This window comes from Orbicella franksi, chromosome 1 (assembly GCF_964199315.1).
Source record: "Orbicella franksi chromosome 1, jaOrbFran1.1, whole genome shotgun sequence".
Classification (NCBI taxonomy): Eukaryota; Metazoa; Cnidaria; class Anthozoa; order Scleractinia; family Merulinidae; genus Orbicella; species Orbicella franksi.
The window spans coordinates 17,954,960-17,978,470 of record NC_138145.1 but is presented as its reverse complement, the minus strand read 5'-3'; the positions used below and the strand labels follow the sequence as shown (position 1 = coordinate 17,978,470).

The following is a 23,511-nucleotide window of genomic DNA, read 5'->3' as shown; positions in this document are numbered from 1 at the left end:
ATAACTAACTGCATTAGCATCGATCATACGACCAGTGCTGTTTTTGTTGCTTTTTGCCTAGATTTGCCATTTAGAGAAAGGAATAATTTTATACGGTTTATTCAAAAACATGTAATTGTATTGTGTGTACAAATATTCAACACAACATTATATTGTGAAAATTATATCTTTTCAAAATCTCAAACCCGGGTTTATTAACAACATATTTCCAAAATGTCGCAAATCTCAGCCTCGATATCCTTATAAAATATATTCTCATATAAAAAAAAGAGTGTAGCTGTGCGTCATTCAACTTTTAACATATAATGCATCGTCAAAGTTAATTCGTTTTTGTCATCGTTAAAATTTGTTCTCGTTTAGGCCAATTACGATTTAACACCTGCAGTTCTCCCGAACGCCGAAGCTCTTACCGCGGTGTTTTGAATTGAAATTAACCGACTGACTAATATTATCTTCTAACTTCGACTGCATCAAGTGTCTATGCAAACGTAGAAGTCAAAGAACTGGAAGAGCGCTGATCTTGATTCGCACGTTTTGTCTCACTATAACCAAATTATGCCATTACGTGACGTTTTCTAATGTGCGTCAATTAATACAGAAGGCGTGATAGGTGAATTGTTAGCATGACAATGAAGAATAAATGTATGATATGGTCTTTTAAATTCCCTTCACGTAAACATGTTTGCCATTTTGCTGTGGAAAGCGTGCACTGACGCAGAAAAGTGAATACATTTAATGATGAAGCTATGAAGTTTGCTAAGTTATAATGACGGTGAGTGAGCAAACTTCAACCCTTCTTTTTTTCATCTCTTTCTTTTTTTTTTTGCAGGGAATTCAAAACGTGTAAAATCGGAGGTTATAGTGTTAATTTACAACGCTTTCCACCGTCTACTATTAGGATTTTAGAAATGGGTTATTAAGCGGCGCTCCTAATGCGCTAGACCAAGACTCAGTCAAGGATATAAATTGCAATGGAGTATCCCGAGGAGTGCAAAATACTGTTTGCTTGTGATAAGCGATCGATCTTAAGTAAAAATCTCAGATCTGATTTCATTACATGAGCGAACTAACTGGAAATCTCAGATCTGTTTTCATTACATGAGCGAACTTCACATGTAGACGTTCTTTGCGTCACCTGATGAATTGGTCGAGATGCACCATGGCTAACTACATTAGCAAGATAAACGAAATCTGTTCCGTAATCAGCGAGATGTTAGCTGAAATTAGTTGAAATAGTCTTTCCGTGGTCTTAGTTCTTGAGTCGCGGATCGAAAGGAGAATCATGCGACTGGCTGGCCAGCCCATTGCAGGTAATTATTTCAAATTGCTTTGGTTATCACTATAAAAAAGTGCAGTCTTAGTTTTTCATTAAAAGCTCCAATGGAAGATCAAAATGTAGATATGAGATCTCGAATGTCGAAACCCATTATAATCATAATATTGTGATTATACATTATATATTGCAGCTGCCACAGAGCTCTATTCGTTTTAAAAAAAACAACAAAGGCTGATAATCAGCTTAGCGGAAATTTAATCATTTTGTCACTTAGTCAGTGGTTATAGCTTAATGCCTAAGTTTAGTTTCTCGTTAGGATGAAGAGCTAAACATTTTACTGGAGAACGCCGTCGAAGTCATAAACTATCAACCTCTTATCTGGAGAGAGATTCCTTAAAAAAAAACTTGAATGAGCAATTGCAGTCCGACCGATTGAGGATCTAAAAAACAGTTTCATTCGCGTAATGGTTGAAGCGCTTTAACTTTCTTTGCAAATGCTCTGCTTGGTCGTGATGTGAATTACACGAAAATTCACGATGGGCTTCAAGAAAGTGCCTCGATCTATTGATATTACATATATTTGCATGTATGCAAAATAATGAAGTAATAAGTTTCAGTAACTGTTTTTTGTTTTTTTTTTTCTGAAAAAGATATCAGTTCAGAATCACAGAAACACATTAATTTAAGGTCGCACAAGAAGCCTTGAATAGAAATATGGTTGAGGGGCTTCATTTGACCAGCGAACATAGACGAAAGACTCGCAAATATGATCCTATCAACAGCAATTACTGAAGTTTCGAAAACAGTAAGCTTAATTAAAATATATGGAGGATATTACGCGGTGGCGAGAAGATATGAATTTTATGTTCGAGTGGCAAGAACAATATCTCACTCGTTCGCTTCGCTCACTCGTGAGATATTGTTCTTGCCACGAGAACATAAAATTCATATCTTCGAGCCAACGTGTAATGTTCTTTTTATTATATGGAGAAACCAATTCAACAAAAGCAAAAGGCGGGAATCGTGAGGTCATTGAACGATACGACACTCACAAAGATGACATACGGAAAATACGCCACTCGGGTCCCGGATGAAGTGGCGTATGGAATCTACGAGTGGTTTAGTTCCCAGTAAAACACTCTTCTCCATATAATAAATCTGCGCACAAGGCGTCGTGTTTTTCAACATTGTTGTTAAGAAGTATTTTATAGCAGTTTTTTTTATTCGGTTTAATGTTTTGAGAAATCGCTTCTTCTTCGCGATCTCGTTGCGAATTTAAAACGATTTTTTGTTTCTGGATGATTTGCGCCAATCTTGCAACAAATATGATTTCGTTTTATTTTAGACGTGTTAGATTAAAGCTTCACTGAGACAATGACGTCACAACTGTTTTGGTCGTTTTTGGTCCTCGCCCTTGTGACAGAAGCTTCATCGTGGTCAACAAGACGACGATCATCATCGTGCGTAAAGCCGAGAAATTGTCGTGTTAGTTCTTGGAGTTCGTGGAGTGCTTGTAGCCAGCCTTGCGGCACCGGAGGGATGCAGAATCGTAAACGCACGGTGACTAGATATCCATCATGCGGTGGGTCGCCGTGTCGTAAACTCATGGTAACCCGGTCCTGTAATCAGGGGAAATGTGCTAATGGCGGAACTCCCAATATAGAGGGATGTAACTGTAGACAGGAATTCAGCGGACAGTGTTGTTTGCAAACTGAAGGTAAACATAATCACTCGTTCGTTCGCTTGTTCTTTCACTCGTTCTTCCGTTCGTTCGCTTGTTCCCTCGTTCGCTCGTTCGTTCGTGAGTTCATTTGCTCATTCGCTCGTTCCTTTGTGCATAAGAATATACTCTCAACATTTTTACCGCGCGAAGGCCAGGCTCGATTACCAGCCCGCGTTCCTCGGTACGTAGATGGAGCCTACGCAACATCACGCTACATACGAAAGGCCCCCAAACATTACTTTCATATACTGAATGCAAAATGCCTTCGTGGCCAAAACGCAAATGACCCCATCTACTTGTTGTATAATCAAGTGCTTTTCTTGCGTAATCATTTGGAATGAGTAATAAATAAAGCCCAAAATGCACTCGCTCGCACGTGCGATTTTGTTAGTCAGTGAAAATTTTTTAATCATGTTGTATTTATTCCAAATTTCAGTCAAAGTTACGTGATAACCTATACATAAATCTTATCTATCAGGTTATAAGACGATCGGTTGTTACAACGACAGTTTGGACCGTGCGATCCCTACCCTAGAAGAAACAGATTACATCCTGGATGGCGACTTTTGGACGAGAAATGATCCAATTTACAAATGTTATGAAGTGGCCAAGAAACTAGGCTTCAAAGTTTTCGCTCTTCAAGCTGGTGGATGGTGTGCATCGAGTTCTACAGCCGAAAAAACATTCAACAAATATGGAATGTCCTCGAATTGTGAAAATGATGGTGAAGGCGGACCATATGCCAATCAAGCCTATTATATCAAAGGTATAACCCTTCAACTGAAAAATTTACTCCGTTTGTACATGCCAATTTTCTGCTGCAAGCATACAGAAAATCAGAAGTAGCCGCTACTATAGTTAAGATAACATGACAAACGATAAAGGCTTTATCATTTGTCAGGTTATCTTAAATACTTTCGACATGGTTGTGTGCAAAATTTATTTCTGAAAAAAAAACCCCTAAATCTTTTTTTCTTGAGCTGAACATATATAAAAGGTTCAACTTTTGACTATACAATAAGGTACAACAATTATGAGATAGGCGACTAGTTCGTCACTTGGACTTCATTTACAGCAACTCTAAGGAAAAATAGAAAATCATTTCGGACATTTATTGTTTGAAAAAGAAATAGCTTGAAACCTGCTTTTAATGTTACTAGAGAGTTACTATGCAAGCACTCGAATGCTGTTCGTTTTTTATTTCTGAAATGCCAGTTATGCAATGCTCTCGAGTGGTATGCCATGGAATATCCCACGAGTCATGATCAATTCTATTTTCTCGGTTTACACAAGACTGAGCTTTTAGGAGAGCGTGTACATCAAGAAAATACAAATGACACGTGGGATCTTCCATGGTATGCCATGAAACTACTTTATAACTATTTTATACCATGCCATAGAAAATACAGTGGCCAGCACAATCAATGGAACATACGCGCGGCGCATGATGGAAGGTTGGGTCTAATACTTAGCTCTTATTAACCGAGCTGCAGGTCTGTATGGGAGAATCTTGACCGAGGTCGTGAGTACAGACCGAACGCAGTGAGGTCTGTACACACGGCCGAGGTCAAGATTCTCCCATACAGACCGACTTAGCTCGGTTAATAAGATGTTTATTATATGGCAAAGAAGAAAACTTTAATTCGTTTAATGTAACTGGTTTGCTGACAGTTTGCTTGCGGACGGCGATGAGTTTAACTTAAACCTGCCGAAATTTGCTCGTCCTCTTCACTTTTTTTTTTGTCATCAAGCTTTTTGGCACTTCCATGAGAAGAAAATAAAAGAAATGGTGTACATTTTTGTATTCAGTTTGCTACTTTTTCAACGCAAAATGAAACCGGTCTAGCTAGATGCCGGCCTAGATGGGAAAATCTAGACCGCGGTCAATATCGATTTCAGCCAATCAAATTCGTGAATTCGGTAGTTCCCAGTCTTTGTGAGACACAGCCATATAATAACGTCGAATATACAACGGCTTTCCTTTATTCTGATTGGCTGTATTTTCTATGGCATGGTATAAAAATGTTTCATTTAGTTGGACACTGCTCTCTTAAAAGATTATACAGGTGTTGGATGCTATAGAGACACTACAGATCGTGCAATTCCAACACTTGAAGACACAGACTCAGTCTTGGATGGCGGGGCATTGTTTTACCGCAGCCGTCAGAACGCAATTGTCAAGTGCGCTGTCGCAGCTCGCAGAAGGGGTTTCCCTGCCTTTGTACTTCAGGATGGCGGCTGGTGTGCAGCGAGCGCTAATGTACTGGAGACGTTTAACAAATATGGCAAGAGTAGCGACTGCAATAATAACGGCACAGGAGGTCCTTTTGCAAACAATGTTTACGTTTTTCAAGATGAAATTAACAGTAAGTGTTTTTCTCAGGAGTACAAAGAATGTAAAACATAACGACCTCAATAGAGTCAACGTTGAAATGGTTATGTTTAATGTTTATAATTCCAGGATCAATTTGAAACAAAATAGTTATACGAAGCTAGCAATTGGTTCTTGTTCGACAACTGGGAAGAGGCGCATCAAGAAACAAGGACAGAACTCAAATTCAAATCAGTTGAATGAAGATTTTGACAAAATACTCCCCACTCAGCTTTTTAATCGGACACGTTATTACTGGAGGATTATTAATAGCTGAATCTGATAGCTTTAAAATGATATAACTACGTTCAGCAAACGACATCTTCATCACTGCGTTTAATAATCCCCCAAAATGACCGGGAGAATTTAAATAATGTCAGTAACGTTTTGCATAAGCCATCATCCAATATAATTCTTTTTTGCCTCGAGTGTTTGATACCTCTTCTCAAACAAACTGAGTAGGGAAAAACGGAGCAGTAAAATCCAAAATCTATATTAAATAAGTTCAGGTAGCAAAACACCGTTACTGTCATTATTTCCTTTTTTAAAACTTGATCAGTAATTTGATGAGTTTGAGAATCTTCTTTTTTGTTCAACCTTGCAGCCGTCAGAGTTTCAGATCCAATCGCCTTTTATCCCTTGAACACCAAGTACACAACACGGGAAATAAAAAATCGACAAGCCCAGGGTAACCCTGTTGGTGTTAGCATGGCGCCAGGGCCTGATGGCAAGGCCGGTGGCTCGTACCAATTCACGGGACAAAGCAACAGTTACATCGAGTTCCCAAACAATGGAGGGTTAGATGCTCAACACTCCATCACCATGTTATGTTGGGTGTATCCTGAGAATACAGACGGACCAATTTTCAATTATAAGATAACTGGTGGGCCTTGGGCTGTTCATTTCTGGATGCATTCTGGAAAGCTGTACGGTGTAATAAGTCAACGAAATTACCTTATGATTCCAGGGTTACGCACGTTTCACGTTCTGGCGTTAAACCAGTGGCATTATGTTGGTTTTACCTATAGTCACATTACTGGTATGGCAAATTTATGGCTGGATGACCAACGAGTGGTGCACAGGAATATTGGAGCCGGCCTGTCTCTTTCAACTCAAGATAACGTTAGAATGGGCGCATTAGAAAATGATGGCCGGTATTTTAAGGGACGAATTACAGCCATGCAGATTTATGACGTTGCTTTGACCGAGGAGCAAATAAACGCAGTGGAAAACGCTGGTCAAGGTAATCATAATGATACTTTGACATTTCGCGCGAATTTGACTTTGTATGGTCGAGGCTAAAGTTAATCAGTCACTCAGCGATCATTACAAATTATTTCTGGAAGGGAGAATTGTTGGACAGGAGTATTTACAGACCTCACCTTCCCCCTCAGCTGTTGCCTGTTCAATAATTGCTTGGTTAACTTTACTTACATTCACATGCAAGAGATATTTAATAGAGACATCTCATCTCATTTGGCACTTCTTTACTGGTTCATACACACTTTCATTGCAATCGAGAGCAATGGTCTTACTTTATCTCAGAGGTCTAAAATTAGGTAGGTCAAGATAATTTTGCGTTGAGACCATACATTCTCGAAAATAGTGATAACTCTTCATTGAAATCTACACGGAACAACATTTTGGCATAATCACAAACCCATTTCCAGCGCCCTAAGACGAGTTTGTAACTTTGCCTTTTGTTGATTACAGGAAACGACAGGTGCAGTGAGATGGGCTGGGAGTCCGCCCTCAGTGGACCAGGATGGGCAAACTGCTCATTGGGAAGATACATAAGTGGAGTGTGGAGGGAAAATGATGCTGTCATTTCTTTACCTGATGGCATCGATAATATTAAAAAGGGGCAGTGCTGTAGCCCTCCACACGAATACAAAGATGATACTCCTGTTTGCCAAACACTGGATTGGAAAACTTCATTAAGTAGGTCAGTTAGAAGTCTTACCAAACGATTTGCAGTGAGCAAACCTTTTTCTTTTTGCGCTTTTACACTAGCTATAAGGAACGTAAAGAGATCGCAGGGCCTTCAGTTGGCTCTGTTCTTTTTAATTTGTTAAAGAACGTTACACGATTATCTTCAACCAATAGCAGAATTAAGCAAACAATAAGTCTTTTGTAAGGAGCGTCAAGAGGCAGACTCTGCTACAGAACCTTCAACTGGTTCTCTATTCTTTCAGATTGGCTAGAGAACGCTAGCTGCGCGTGTTTTCTTGTTTGGCAAATGTCTGCAGAGCTAAGAAAAGGCAAAGCTAGACAAACTCTCTCTTCTTTTTTTGCTATCTGCTTTTGCGCTGTTTCACAGGATGATAGCATAGAATAGAAGCGGACGACGCATCATTTTAAAAAATATATATCAGTCTAGCTATTCCTGTGTCAGAATCATTCATGTTTATTTTTAGTTTATTTTAACTTTTTTGGTCTTTCCCTTACCACTATTCTGGGATGCTTTTCCGGGATTTCGCTCTTTGAAACGTGGATGACGTAACGCTGACATCAAGTGTTTGCCTCCTAACAATGTGGTTAGCATTTGATTACGGTCCAGTTTCGGTTCTCGCATTGCTCAGAGGTTCTTCAGCTGAAAAATCAACATTTTCAAATTCCAATTCGACCAGGATAGGGGATACGCTTTATTCTGATCTCACTGTGCCTCTCCCCACCCAGGTGTATAAATGGGTACCAGCGAGCTTAACGCACTGGGTAACCCTGCATGAGATGGACTAGCATCCCATCCAGGGTGGGGGAGGGTAGTAGAAATATATTAATAGTCCTAATCGCTCCATGCTACAGAAACCGGAATAAGCTCCGGCCTGATGGGCCACTTGCAGGCTCGTATGCAGACTTAACCTACCTACCTAACTACTTGAAAACGATGATTCAAATAGATAATCTCGTATTATTATTGTGTAATTCAGAAACAACAGATGGGCTTCCTGTCCTGACGGATATTTTCTCCAAGGAATTTATCGCTCAACGGAGACTTGGCTTCACAATATCGAAAAGGCATTGTGTTGCAGACCCAGAAACTTCAAAAACTTTACCAAGAATTGCTACGATGAAAATGTAAGGAAATCACTAAATAAGAAAGGCTGGAGCAAGTGTCGAGACTGGCACTATATGATGGGCGTATACAAAGGAGACTGTGACAACCTGAATTGTATTGACATGATAAAATGCTGCCGGATGACTCCTCCAGGTACGCACTCTCATGGTCTCTCGGACCACTAATATTAAACTGAAATCCTACTAAATCCTATTATTATATGACTCTGTCCCACAGGGACTGGGAACTACCAAATTCACGATTTTGATTGGCTGAAATCGATATTGAAAGTGGTCTAGATTTTTCCATCTAGAACGGCATCTAAACCGGTAATGTTTTGCAGCGAATAAGTTGCAAACTAAAATGCAAAATCACTGGCTATTTTCATCTAACAATATTTATTTTATGGAAGTGCCAAAAAGGCTGCTTAGATAAAAGTATTGAGGACGAGCAAACTTTGGCAGAATTAAATTCAGCTCATCGCCGTTCACAAGCAAAATGTCAGTTAGTACAAACCAGTAACATTAAACGAATTAAATTGTAAGCTTTTGTTTGCGCCATATAATAAACGTCTTATTAACCACGCTTAGTCGGTCTGTATGGGAGAATCTTGACCTCGGTCGTGTGTACAGACCTCACTGCGTCCAGGGGGAGGGAGTACTCCCAGAAAAGTTGGATGGGGGTTTGTGGCCCACTTCCCAAAACTCTTACTCTATTTATGACCAAAATCTGCGATTTTTGCTACCTATTTATTACCTGGCCAAAAATTCGACACCCTATTCATGACCGTTGGGGCTGGCACAGTTGCCCTAAAGATAAGTCATGAAGGGCTTTTGTTGACGGTCGTATTGATAATACTGAAAAAGTAGCTTCTTCCAAGAAACGTACCCAATTCAAGACTAAAATGGCCAAAATCGATTCCCTATTTATAACCAAAACGGCTGAAAAACCCTACCCTTTGGGGCCGCACATACCTATATAGCCCATATAAGCGAGTAACCCCCTCTTCCCCGGGGCTGCGTTCGGTCTGTACTCACGACCTCGGTCAATATTGTCCCATACAGACCTCCTGCTCGGTTAATAAGAGCTAAATATTAATCTGACCCATTCACTAATAAATAACAAGTAATATTCGGGTCAATCTAATGGCTTTCCGCTTTGTTGGTTCTATTTTATCATTGTCTTTTTCCCTTGTTTATATATTTTCATAGTTAATAGTCTGTATATTATGACAAAAATGTAATTGCTAAAGTATGACCGCCTAGATTAGCCTTAACTTCATGCGTGCTTACTTTTATATATAAATGTTTATTTAAAATGATTGTATTAAATCAATAAATTAAGTGTAAAGGTGCAAGTGAGTAAATAAAACAAGTGTGTATCTGTCTTTATCTAAGTGTGTACAACTGAGCTGATGGCTTTCAAGCAAGCTCTCTTGACAGTTCTTATCAGTGTTTGCCCGCAAAAATTTCGTTTACCGTATGAGTTTATTTAACAATTTAAACACCTAATGCGTCGCGACTCGGAGACGTACCCCAATGGCTGCAGTGAAATGTCTTTGGGAAGTCAACTTAATTTTGTTTGTGCACAAATAATTTTTCCTTTCAACAGTTGGTTCGCAAATACGAATAAAACAATAATAAGTCCTCACTTAGCCCAGGGTAACATTTGCTGCTTTTCTGTACTCTTGGTTTACAGGTTTCTGTTTTTCAAATTCTATTTTTCGTGTTTCCTTCTGACGTGAATCCGCATTGGGCAGTAAACTTCTGTAATCCTTAAGAAAGTAAATGTATCTAAGGCCTTAAGCATTGATCTTTTAATGTACACGAGGACAGAGTTTGCTTGATAAATCGTGGCTGCCTGAGACCAATACCTCTTCAGAATCAGTATGGTGATACTAGTGCGCATGGACTCGAGCTGAAGTCTGATGGAAACCTATCAAATTGAAACGGTTTATTTCCGAAAAAATCGTCAGCAATGCAATAGCCAGTTTAAAATAAAGAAGAAACCTACAAATGTAGGGTGGAAGCTACTATAGATTTTCTGGCTTTTTTTGTTTTCAGATAAGGTAGTTTTAAGCTATTGGTTGCTGAATGGCCACGACGAAGATATAAGGTTGGTCACTTACTGTTTAGCGCCTAAACCTTATAGATGTAAAGTATAATAATTATATAGCGACTGAAACAGCACTCCATGATGGCCTATGTGCACCTTTCCTTTACACAGAGCGTTTTCGATCGAGTATCGCAAAACCAAATCCAAAGTGATCACTCTAGCTAATCAAAAAGGACGCGGCCAATCCAAAGAACCAATCAAAACGCCAAGCAAATACATGTAGCTGAAGCGAAAGGCGGGAAAATTTGAGCGAACTAGTCGCGATTGGTTCCAGGTCTGATAAGGTAGATTATTGACAAAGTGGCGCAAGGTTTGTTTTTAAGCCAATTGGTTGGCTTAGTAATGAATGAATAACTTTATTGTCGCGTCAAAAATTCTAGTTTACTGTAAACGTAATAGTTAGCTAATTGTGGACACCTATATATATACTAATAATAAGTATAAAATTCCAATCATTAAAAACATACGGGACAAAGTTAATTAATTACGGCATAAAAAAGACTAAGCTAATAAAAATGATTAAAATTGCATTTATATGAAAGGTCAGATAGAACATAAAAGACAGTTATCACAATTTTCGCTAATCAATTCCGTCAGATTCATTGTTCTTAGCCGACTTTAAATTTGTGAAGGGTTTCTGACTTTCTAAGGTTTTTACTCAACTTTGCTTACAGTTTAGGCCCTAAATAGCTTAGACTGTGTTTACCATGAGCTACCGTGTTGAACCTTGGTATGGTAAAGTTTGCGTTTTTCAGAGCGTGGCGGCTTATATTTTTGTTAAACAGTTCAGCTACATAGGAAGAGGCGATGTTGCTTTTGACCTTATACATAATTACGAAAGCAAATGCGAATTGCTTTGGACACTCAGATGAAAACCACTTCAATTATTGTTTAGAATCAAAAACGTAAGGAGGCGCAGTAGTCTAATGGTTAGTGAGATTATGCTGAGTTTTCGCGGGCAAGATGCTCTCTAAATGTCTCTCCCCACCAAGACGAATAACTGATGGGCACTAAAGAATAGTTAAATAATCCACAGTGCGCAAATTACCGACAGATAGACTACTATGGATTGGGACCCACTTGCCGCAAACATTGTGCTGTCTTCTACATGCTTCACTGCCTGAGAAAGAGGGGTCACTTGAATCCGCCAATTGCAACGATTGTAGCAAGCTTTGTATTTTTAAAGAGAGTAATCATTAATTCTCCTTGGATTCCATTTCGTGTAAAAGGGACGGTTCATTGTTTATTTTTCATTACTTTGGAGATGTTTTTAGTGAGAGATAATTTTTTTCCTATTTTAGTTTAATTAGATCTCCGTCCTTCACTGAGGGAAGGTGTCCTGGTAGTAAGGCCCTCTTCTTGAACCAATCGCATTCTTACGCCCTTGCACCAATCATCACTCTTAACGACAGAAGTTTCACCATCGCTTGTTGGATTAAACAAACGAAGTGGGTCTTCGATGAGTTAGGAGCGATATATGGGGACTGGTATTATCCACGGCAGTTTCTGCTAGGCGCGAAAAACCAGAAGATTGTATTTCAGCGTTACCAATCCGAAAATGACGAATTGGATTTGTGGTCCATAGAGAGTAGCAATGTTACTTTGGACACGTGGACCCACGTGGCTGTTACTTGGGACCACGCGACTGGGTCCGTGTTAATCTACGTTGACGGTACAGTGAACAGAGAAAGATCGTATCCCGGTAGCTCCACGTTTGTTCAACCCACAGGTTGGCGTTACCAGATTGGTAAGGATGGTCACTGGAACGGTCATCAGTTCCATGGTTCAGTGATGGATCTTTATGTCTTTGGTACGGCGCTGTCGCCGGATCAAATCAATAAACTAAGAGGTAAGTTAAATGGTTTGAACCCAGTAGTATCAGTAGTTTGTCTTGTGTGATCGTCCGGGTGATGATAGTTCTGACGTTTCGACAACCCGAGCGGAAGTCATCTTCAGAGTCAAATGAATAGTGTTAGTCAGTCGATGATGTTATAAGTCTGGTCCGTTGAAAGTGATTGATTGGTCAGTTCAGTCTTGATGGTATTGGCTGAAAGACTCTTGTAAAGTTTGTCAGCAGTCATTGGTCGGTTCTAGTAGGTTGCGGTCCGTCTATTGTTAGTCAAATCGGTCTGTTTGAGGTCCGTTTATTGTTAATTTTTTAAGTCGGTCTGTTTGTGGTCCGTTTGTTGGTTTTGTTCATGTCCTGAGTAAGTCATTTGTAACGTGCCGGTAGTTGTTGATATCTTTTGAGAGGTTTTTGTTCCAAGTTAGTGTACCAGCTTTCCAGAGTCACACGTTGAAAATAGTTTGTACTGTATCAGTGGCTAAGTTTCAAACATTAAAAAAAGCAAAAAAGCACACACAAGCACACCAAGAAAAGTAAAATATACTTATACCAAAAAAGATGACTTAAGTTTAGAGATTAACACAGCAATAGTACAGGCATTTAGAATTTCAGCGCTGAGAGAATTAAATACCTTGGGGCCTTGAAAACGGAGTGAGAATGTCTTTTGTCCTACAGTAGGGCAAACTGAAAGAACTTTTAGTTCTAGTATACATAGTTCTAGTTTGTTCCTTTGCCCCACATTTGCGTTCTTTCAACCACCTTTACTGTACTAAATTAATTTCCATTTCAACTTGGGGATTGCCATGATCAGTTGCATCTTATTCCTCTGGAACTCCTTTAAGGTGTTCCTGCCATTGTCAACACGACCGAGATCGTACCAGGGGGCACCGTTGTTGTGGCGTGGGAACCACCCTTTGAAGAAAGCTGTTCAGTTGTGAACTACACCGTGAACTACAGGAAAGTGATGTCACCAGTTAAGAAAAGCAAATGGCGCTCCATTACAGTGAACAGAAATGTGACCAGTTTTACACTTCAGCTGAAGTGTAAGAATGAGTATGATATAGCAGTTAGCTCAATGGGTGAATACTGGCAAAGCGCTTTGAATGATAGCAAGATATGGAATTTCAAAACAGAAGGAGGTGAGCATTCCTTATGTGACTTGAAAAAAGGACTGTGAACTTCATTAAAAGCTTAAGGCAACGATATGGGAAGTTCTCTAAGTTAACGTTTGTGTGTTGTTCAGAGTTCTATATGGATGGTGAAACTGATTATTTGGCTTCTGAAGTTTTCATGCGTTTTAAGTCTAAAACAGGATATTTTGTTTTGATATTAATGATTGATACCATTGAATGGGCTACATACCATTTAAAGTTAGGACCATATTTATCGGTCAGCCATGACTTAACTTTGCGTTTCAAAAAGACCAACAAGGGAAAAAAGTCAAGGGTTAGGTGTCAAACCAGGTTGAGAATTAAAGGTTGAGCAGACTTGGCTGTAGTACGTTCATACCTGTACATGTCATTTACTTTCCAAGAAAAACTTTCCTTGACCGAATTGTTAAATTCCGCCGTTTCAAAGCTTTCTTTATTTACCACAGATATTCCATCACCTCCTGTTATAAACAACAGGGAAACAGAATCGTTGGCATGCGATGTCAACGTGATATGGACCCCTCCTGCTGACCACGGGTGTCCGCTGACCATGTACTCGATATACCATCAACAGATTCAGGCACCAGAAATAGGCTGGCACCAAACTAACGTCACTAACGTTATGGCAACGAACTTTACTGTAACATTAACATGCGAAAGGCAGTACGCAATCGAAATGTCGGCCTGGAATGAGCTGGGAGAGAGCGACAGATCGAGAACATGGATAATAAAAACAATTTCAGGTAAGTTTACAAATATCAATTACTCAGTAAGGGAGGACAACAGAGGGGTGAAGCAAACCTTCGTTTCCGGGGTCTCCTGTGGGATGCAAATCCTAGAAAGCTGCCGGCTAGCATGAGGAAAGCGCCATCCTAGATTTGAACGTCAACAAAACCCTGGGTTTAAGGTGAAGAGTCGTAAATGCTGATTTGATGGAAAATTAGTTGTGTTTTAAGCGATAACTAATCGGGTAAAGCAGGTAGAAAAATTAAACGGATTTGACTATCTGTAGGGGTCATATGGTAAAGTTTGCATACGACCCAAGTGGCCCATCAGGCCGTGGCTTATCCCGGTTTCTGTAGCATGAAGCGACTAGAGGTATTTCTACTCCCCCTGGATGGGATGTTAGTCCATCTCAAGGTTACCTCCTACATTAAGTTCGCTGGTACCTATTTATATGCCTGCGTGGAGAGAGGCACTGTGAGTAACGTGTTTTGCACAAGAACACAACGCAATGTCTACGGCCAGGGTTCGAACCCGGACCGCTTGATATGGAGACGAGCACACTAATATGATGAGGCCACCGCGTTTTCCATGGGAGGGAGGGAGTCATGTACTCCAAGGGTAGGGGTCATATACTCCAATATGAATACAGAGATGAATAGCACTCACTGTTTACCGTAGTTAAGGCAACAACGGGCTATCCAGATATCTATTCGCAGCAGGTTTTTAGTCTCTGTATATTTATGTTAAAAACTGAAAAATCTTCCCTCTTTAATGCTTATCACATCTGACTTCTTTGCAGGTTCTTATAAAAACGATGACACCCCGTCCTCACCTTCCGTCTTTACCAAATCAAAAACAAACTTAGCGAACTCTCTAGGCTATCAAGGTGGAACAGGTCTTTCCTCTCCTCAGTTATCTGGCTTAGTTGTAGGACTTGGCTTCCTTCTAATTATCATTTGTATAGTAGCATTCTCACTCCGACAGAAAGCTAGGAAAAACAAACAACGTGCTCGAAACTCACAACCCAGAAGGTAATTTGATACCATCTTTACAACGTTTACTGTGTTTACTGATGACGCAGATCAAATTGTCTCTTGTAGTCTTTAAGTAGTTTCACACTTTTTACAGTTTAACATAGATAAAACGCACACAGATGACGTATATATAAAACGTTAACGCATGTAGATGATCATCTACTGCAAATGGTCTGGCATTGATGGCGTGAAACACCACATATGCTGACTCCCGGCGGTGTTGTAAAAAATTCGTTCTTTGATATCCCACGTGTAGCCCGGGGGAGATTCATGTAAAAGAGAACGGCATCCTTGAGCACATTTTGAGAAAATAGCCAATGGCTTTCGAACCATTTTAGAAGCGTGGCTTCATGGTATGGTCTAGTATAAACACCCTAAGAGGTACCAATTCGTTCTTAATGATAACTGATGGTGAAAATTTACCTGGAGCATTAAAGACCAAGATAAGGCGTGAGCTCTCGTCAGCTGTTCCCCCGGAATTTTAAACGCTGGAGGTTTTGCAGATGTTTCGGTGAAACTCGTAGTAAGCGCAAAAGGCAGTCAGGCATTGAGACAAGTTATCACTCTTTAATTCAGATCCAAGTCCTCCATTATCCCTCTTTGGCAATGGGAAGTTCTACCCGAGCAGGTTGTCTTTGAGGAGGAGATTGGTCGTGGGGCATTTGGTAAAGTGTTAAAAGGCACGTTCAAAGAATCCCCTGGAATTGAAGTGTTTTACAAACCCAGAACACAGACTGTCGACTTCAAAGAAGGTCGAACAGTAGCTATTAAATTTTTAGCGGGTAAGTGATTCTCAGGTTACTTCTGAGTCAGTATTTAGGAATGTTGGATTGTATTTGAAGGTATTTTGAATGAGCTCTCTAGCTCATAGAGAACCTGTGGAAAAAAGAATGACTGGCTGACAGACTGATTGATTGATTGATTGATTACCACAGATCTGTTAATAGACTCTGTTAATTTTCCTATTTTCATGTATTTATAAATAAGAAAAAATGGTAACAAGACTGAATGGAGTCCAGTTCGGTCTGTAAGAGAGAATAAGACGACACGATGTCCTTTTACCAATTAATCATGACCATTACAATTTCCCAAAAAAGTCAAAGTCTCAGTTAAAAGCAGCTTTTAGTAGTCATTTTTAAATATGATGATTTCAAATATAGAAAATAGCTTGAAAAATCGCCGTTAAGTTTCTTTGAAAACAGTCACCGGAAATAAATCTCCACAATTTTACAAAGTCACTCATTTGAATTGGTTTCTATAGTGATTGCAATCAATGTTGTGATTGGTGGATTTAGTGAAAAGGACTTAAAATGATTGGCTCATGTAACTGTCAGACAACAGGTATCCGATTTACAGCCAACTGTCCGTGTCCGATTACAACTTTGCAGATTAATCAGTGTAAAATACAGAAGTTTATTGTCGGTCTTCATGCGACGTCATCATTTTCCAACATAAGAAATTACCAATCCTTCTGAAGTTTTAGTTTCATCAGATGTAAGAACCTCTAATAACTTGACGTTTTGCACCGTTTAAGCCCGACGGAGTACCTCATTATTTAATAGAGCACGTCTGAATTTCTAAGTTTATGCGTTGCGTGATATTAAAATCATGGGGCCAATAAGGACAAAAAGGCTCTCGAGTAGGTCAAATATGAGTTATTGCGCCAGTTTTGCTGACTAAACAGTTCTTGCTCTAGAAAAATTATTATATTCAATGTATTGGAGCTCTAGAGTGCTAACTTTTCGTTTCAATGACAAAATTCAATTACGGACGTTTCTGTTACTTCACGTACGCCATGTTTGTGTCCCTTCGAAGGGCACAAACATGGCGACTCCATACAAAACTCTATAAATTTGAGTGAAACACTTTTCCGAATAAAGCGCGAATAAAAAACCGCACAGACTTAAATCTCGGCGAGGTTGTTTCTATATCAATCATCTTTTATATCCCAGCTTCTTGATTTAATTTATTGAATGGTTACGATTTTTATTTTTGATGGCGTGACACTACAAACCAACCATACGCCAATCACATTTGAGGAAATTATAACTGTTATGATTAGGTTTGTAATAGTATGAGATTTTGATAGACTGGCTGGCCTAGACTAGCACTAGTTATCCACGTGCCAAATGAATTATAATTAATAAAATTATAAGTAATAAAATTATTATTACTATTATTATTATTATTATTATTGTTGTTGTTGTTGTTGTTGTTGTTAACTAAACTTGATTTTCAAAGCGGTATTGTGTATCCTCTTTGTCAACGTTATTTGCGAAATATATATACTGTGCATGGACCTCGTCTAACGGATGCCTATTATACTATTGCAATTTGCCTTTAGACACTACAGACGAGGAAGCCAGGAGCCAGTTTCTTGAGGAAATTGAAATCATGAAAGCTATCGGTTCACACAAGAATATTGTCAGCATGCTGGGCTGTTGGGTTCACTCTGATCCCATCTTTCTAATGTTAGAGTATGTTCCATACGGAGACCTACAACACTGGCTCAGAAACAAGAGAATACAGGTAGATTCTACACTAATTAGAACTTTATGTGAAGGGCACATGCTCAGACAAAGGCGTAATTTAGTTTCAACGAACCTTGGACAAAAGAAAACTGAGAGTCCCCAACGAAAATCGAACACCCATGGCCTTCTACATATAGTCGGTTTTGGGGAGAAATGTTCGAGTGATATGGGTAATACATCTTAATTCATCGGTAAATGCTTCTATTATTACTCATCGTGTTCTGAAGCTATTTAGTTTAATTCTCTCTTACTGTTAAATAGCACCCGTCGGCCCGTGTAGTAGTTTGAACAAACGCTTTGTGACATAATAAGCGGCTACTTCCACCACCAATTTTACACCCGTGGCTCGGAATTCAGAGTTTTGTTCAGGGCTCAGAGAGCTGAAAATAATTTACCATTAAAGAAGATCTACAGCTTGCGCAGACACAAAAATACCGGACAGTATGAAGAAATTAGTCACCTCTTTCTATTACTGCTTTCCCTCGAGCTTCCAAAATCAAATCTACGTCCCGAGGGAGCTGAAATAAATCATAGCGGAAGAATTCGCTATGATTAATAATTAATACTAATTAAAAGTATAGAGAAGACTCTATACTTTTAATTATTGCTTGTATTTTTAAACATATATGTAATTTCTCATGATATGCAGCAGTATCCCTCTATTTCTATTGCTCTCCCGTAGAAAAGCTATCAAAGGAATTACTTCAACGAAGGAAATAGCTTGAATCTGGATGCTAATGATTTGCGCTTTAGCATCGATGATGAATCAAAAGCACTGTTAGTGGGAGATGAGGACGACAGCAAAGAATTAATGAACTGCGGAAAACTATTCGTGAATGATATCGACAACAAAAAGTTACACTCCACATGTTCAACGCTTAACGATGAGACTGTTACCCAGGAAAATGTGGTAGAGGAAATCAAACCTGACGAGAAAGAAAGTACGAAGTCCTGTCAAGTCCCACAGAATACTGACCATGACGATGTGCAACAGGACGAAGACTTTGTTGCAAAGGACCTTCTTTGTTTTGCGTGGCAAATAGCACGCGGAATGGTAAGTACTGAATAAATTTCATTGACAAACAGGACGAAGACAAAGGGTTAATATGTAAAAAATGCTACTTGGGTATTAACGCCACCCTCTTTTAAGTACCTTTAACAAGCAAGCTCTTCTCCTTGTAAGCCCGGTTCTCTCCTTTCTCTCTAACCAATTTGGTAGTAAATCAAACAAGAAAAAAAAACTCTTTACAGCCAAACCAAGTAAAGCCTACCCCTCAAGATTACATTAATGAATGGATTATATGAATATTGAACCAAATAGCTGTATTCTTGGAATGATTAGTGGGTTCAATATTCAAATAATCACTTCATTATTGCATTCTTGAAACTACTAGCGGGTTCAATATTTAAATAGTCAATTCATTAATGTAAGCTTGATGGTACGCTTCACTTGGTTTGGCTGGAAGCCTGCGCGCGCAAGCAGCCTGTATGTTTAACAAGTACTGATCTCGCTACATATTTCTCTCTGTCTCCTTCCTTTAAACAAACTGCTAAAGGGTTTCTTATCAAGCAACGGCTTTGTACATCGAGATTTGGCGGCTCGTAATGTTCTTCTTGGCGAGGACAAAGTTGTAAAAATCTCAGATTTTGGATTGATGCGACAAACCCAAGAAAGCGTTTACAAACTAAAGAAAGGGAAAAAGATACCGGTCAAATGGATGGCACCAGAAGCACTGTACAACAGTGAATACACCACGAAAAGCGATGTGTAAGTTTGATTAGTAATTTAGCAAAGACGAAAGACCGTATTTGACCACATTACCAAACACCGAGAAGAGCGGAGTTTCAAGCTACGACGCTACCCGGAGTATTTTTGACGAACTTTGAGGTGTTTGAAAATGTGGTCAAACTTCTCAATCGAAACTAAAACTAAAGTGAAAACGGAGAAATAAAATCGTAAAAATCCATCCAAATACCGTCATGGTCATGATTTTCTTTGTTTAAAATTGATGAATTACTAATGAGTTTGAGAATTGTGGTGCAAGGTCATTCTCTTTTCCTTTTTAATTTTTAGCCACTGACAGGACTGCACAGCTGAGTTCTCGCACCCTGTTTCCGTCCTTTCAGAGAAATAATTTCGAAAATAGCACCTTTCCCTCCCACTTTCGGCCTTTAAAGAAATGCTGCTTGGCTTCCCACTCTCTCCCTCCAGCTCATCCGATATCCCGTTCTTGACGATCATGAAATATGTGTGGACTATTCTGAGTAATTAACTTCAGAACAAAGGCGTTTAAGCATTTCCTTTACTGATGTAGTCGCTTAAGATGTAGATCCCACTCCAAATGTTGCGATGTACTTTAGCAATGACTGCCGGTATAATGGTGATAATATCTATTCAACTCTTTGACCTATTTTCCCAGGTGGTCTTTTGGAATTCTTCTCTGGGAATTCTGTACAATGGGTAAGGACATATTTTAATTTCTCCTGATTAATTTTCCCGCACTGATACGAACTAGATGAAATACATCAACAACGAGTTAGGAACGACCGTGTTTGACCAGATATTAAACACCGTTAGGGCTTATGATTTCTTTTGCTGAAGCTTGACGAATTGTACCCTGTTCCCAGGGGTTTTTCTTGATTTTTCTGCCAGAGAGCCGCGAAGTGACTCGTGTTCGCCGCTTTGCGATTCGTGTCCGCCGCTTCCCGAAAAAAAGAAAAATCAAGAAAAACCTCTGAGACCAGGGGCCCGTTTCTCGAAGGTGCCGAAAAGTTTTCGTACCCGAAAAGCCGTTGCAAAATCTCAAACCTTATGACTTCAGAGCTGTTTTATTCACATATTCTTAATATAAACAGAGGTTCTCTTCATATAAGGAGTTTCAGGCGTATACACCTCTCTGTCTTTAAATACCGATTAACTAAAAATGGCTTTTCGGGCTCGAAAAGATTCCGAGGCTTTCGAGAAACGGACCCCTGGGTAGGCGAATTGTCAATGAGTGAGAGAAATATATTTGGCCTGTTTCATTCATTCAAATTTGTCACTGAATACTGACTCTTTTCTTTAAGAGCCTTTTTCATAAGAACGCTCAAGGCTGAGATTTACTCAGATTTTAAAAAGGTACCAGAACACTCTCAAGCTAAGAGCACCACTGGAAGTTAAAACAAAACAAATGTGTTTGATAAATATGCTAACTCTCGTGTGGCTTTTGTGCATGTTTAGTTAGGTACCAGAGAGTAATCTATGCTGATCTTTAAACTTAGGGGTCGCTTTTCGTACAGGTCCACTTAATTTTTGCTCCGGGTTAAATCTATTTGTCTTGGTAAACAGGCATCAATGAAATCAACATTTTAAAACATTTTAAGTCAAAGTCCAAGGCAGTCTACATTTGCTATGTTTACAAACTCTGTCGTTATGGATGGCCAGAGCCGCTATTATTCGCTGCATATCCCGGGGGGAATCCCATATATAAAGGACGCTCGCGCTCGTCGTTCCTTTACCGGTGGTACCGGTTTTGTTCAACCTCAGACGCCGGTTCCATAGCGGGAGCTTTCGCAGTACGTTTTAGGGTATTGAACCGAAAAAAATATGTCAGGAGATGATTGAAAATCAACTTTACGAGTAGAAGGTATTTAAAGCAATCTTCTTTCTCGCTTTTAAAAATAATGAAGGTATCAGTTAATGTGTTGCTGGTACCTCTTAGCGGTGAAACGAATTTCAAGCCACGACCACAAAACAGGATTTTGAATTGGTACGTCTTAGGGGCTCTTTTCAAGATTTCCAACGAGCACCCCCGTCCTTTTTACATGGGAGTTCCTCTCCCGGGTAGACTAGGGTTGCAAATCTACATGCACAGTCAAACTTGTAACTGTTGTTGTTCTAGGAGGAAATCCTTATCCTGGAATAAACAACAAGGAGCTGTACAATCTTCTCAAAACAGGATATCGCATGGAAAGACCAGACACATGCTCTGATAAACTGTAAGTAAAACTATTAGTTTAACGAACTCGCAGTTATGTTGAAAAGATCCCCGCAAACGAGGAAACGCTTTGACCAAAATATTTTCCCGAAGCATTGATTTCCTGTTTCCCAGCTTCTGTTTAAACACAGTTTTTGTTTCAGAAATTTCTCAATTAAACAAACCTTCAACTTACTTCCGTTCCTGGCTCGCACGTTGAGGCCAAGGAAAGATATTAGATAAATGTGTCACGTCTGCGGGGTGGCGGAGGGGAGTATTTCATAAATCATAGCACATTTCCATACGGATCAAAACACTCTCAAGAAATATAAAAGTCTGCTGTTGCCTAAATATTGCTGCGGCGTACATGAGATACCAAAGTTGCTCACTCCGGCGGGTTGTATCTTCAGCCAGTGTAGTGTTTACTGATGAACTGGCTGGTTCTACAAGGTATTTAAAAATTGCCCGAATCGTTGATATAGATCAGTTCCACTCTGCAATTAATGCGTCGAATTGTCTGTTCATCATCCCTCCATATATTACCTCAAGTCAATGAGAACATCTTTCTAGGCCTGCTCATAGGCAAATAATGATCATCGAGGGTCTGTGTCTAACATCCGTGATTCACCAATCATGCATGGTCGCTATTTTGCAAGAGCCGGGTCAAAGAGAAAGCGCGCACATAGAAAATGTCAGGAACGGCTTAATTAAGAACGTATTATAGTCTAACCGTTCCTTTTCCAGTTATCAGCTGGTGCAAAGTTGTTGGAAGGAGAAGCCCAGCGAAAGACCGACATTTGAAAGTGCGACGAAATCACTGGAAGAAATGATGCAGGAGGACACTCCATATCTGGACTTTGAATCGCTTGATGAGTCCAAGGCATATTACTGTAGCGAGAAACGTTCTGACGAGGATGTCGAAGATACCTTTCTGTAATAGATCTGCACGATGACTCCGACTGATCAACGAAAATCGAACAAATAGTTGTCTCCGGCTAGCACGGACAAAATTTTACCAGGATATTTAACACTTTACCAGGGAAGCCAATAGTTTTCAAAATCCAACCATGCACGCCGTAGTTTATGGTTGATGGTGTGTCTGGTGCACACAGACAATCAATAAAACTTTATTTAGAGAGTGTGACACTTAATAGTTTTAAAATTAATATACTTGTGACCTTCTATGATATAGCTTAGTATAAAAACATTTATAATTAAAAAATTCAAGACAAAAATAACCTGGTTGAATAGTCAGGGAGAGCACTAAAAGTACCAGTTGATGGCGAATTGCTTTTTCCAACACCCGACCAAACAACCAGTTATCGGAACGACGTTGCCAGGCAACTAACTGTCCATGTAAAGATAAATTGACAGCCTTGGGAGTGTAACATTCTAAATTGCAAGCATTATTCCTTGACAGGATAGTAAATATTGGAAACTTAACGAGTGCTTCGACTTAGGCTCGCCAAAAACGGTACTTATTTCTGCACCTGTTAGCAACGAAAAGAAGGGAAACCAAATGAACAAGGTTTATTCATACGAGCACCTGGTAAATGGAGCTAAACGCTCAGAGTCGTGACATGCAGAACGCTTCATCTTTCGCGACATTTATTCGAGTTCGAGGATAACGTCAAACTTAAAACGACGCTTTTGCTCAATTTATGATCTCTTATAACAGATACTTAGATGTAAACTTAGGACAAATCAGTGGGTGTCAGACAGTC

At 39.5% G+C, this 23,511-nt stretch overlaps 1 protein-coding gene across 2 annotated transcripts; it reads left to right on the top strand.

Annotated features, from left to right (window-relative positions):
• The first annotated feature begins 393 nt into the window (after positions 1–393).
• Positions 394–22,959, top strand: LOC145494242 (uncharacterized). Of its 2 annotated transcripts, none has more exons than XM_081473694.1 (19): positions 394–772; positions 2,622–2,993; positions 3,478–3,765; positions 5,057–5,365; positions 5,975–6,613; positions 7,084–7,315; positions 8,301–8,581; positions 10,492–10,543; positions 11,845–12,392; positions 13,232–13,528; positions 13,987–14,283; positions 15,066–15,297; positions 15,877–16,082; positions 17,645–17,829; positions 18,514–18,885; positions 19,388–19,599; positions 20,252–20,292; positions 21,713–21,809; positions 22,532–22,959. In XM_081473694.1, the coding sequence occupies exons 2-19, from the start codon at positions 2,651–2,653 to the stop codon at positions 22,722–22,724; spliced, it is 4,824 nt and encodes a 1,607-aa protein (XP_081329820.1). In that variant the 5' UTR covers positions 394–772; positions 2,622–2,650; the 3' UTR covers positions 22,725–22,959. The 2 variants fall into 2 exon arrangements, with proteins under 2 accessions (XP_081329820.1, XP_081329826.1); XM_081473700.1 differs by lacking the exon at positions 394–772 and adding an exon at positions 1,096–1,310.
• Positions 22,960–23,511: the final 552 nt, after the last annotated feature.

Coding starts and splice junctions, on each gene's coding strand:
- LOC145494242 (XM_081473694.1), top strand. CDS start 2,651: ATGACGTCACAACTGTTTTGGTCGTTTTTGGTCCTCGCCCTTGTGACA. Junction 13,529..13,986: donor GAATTTCAAAACAGAAGGAG/GTGAGCATTCCT, acceptor TATTTACCACAG/ATATTCCATCACCTCCTGTT. Junction 15,298..15,876: donor CGAAACTCACAACCCAGAAG/GTAATTTGATAC, acceptor TCTTTAATTCAG/ATCCAAGTCCTCCATTATCC.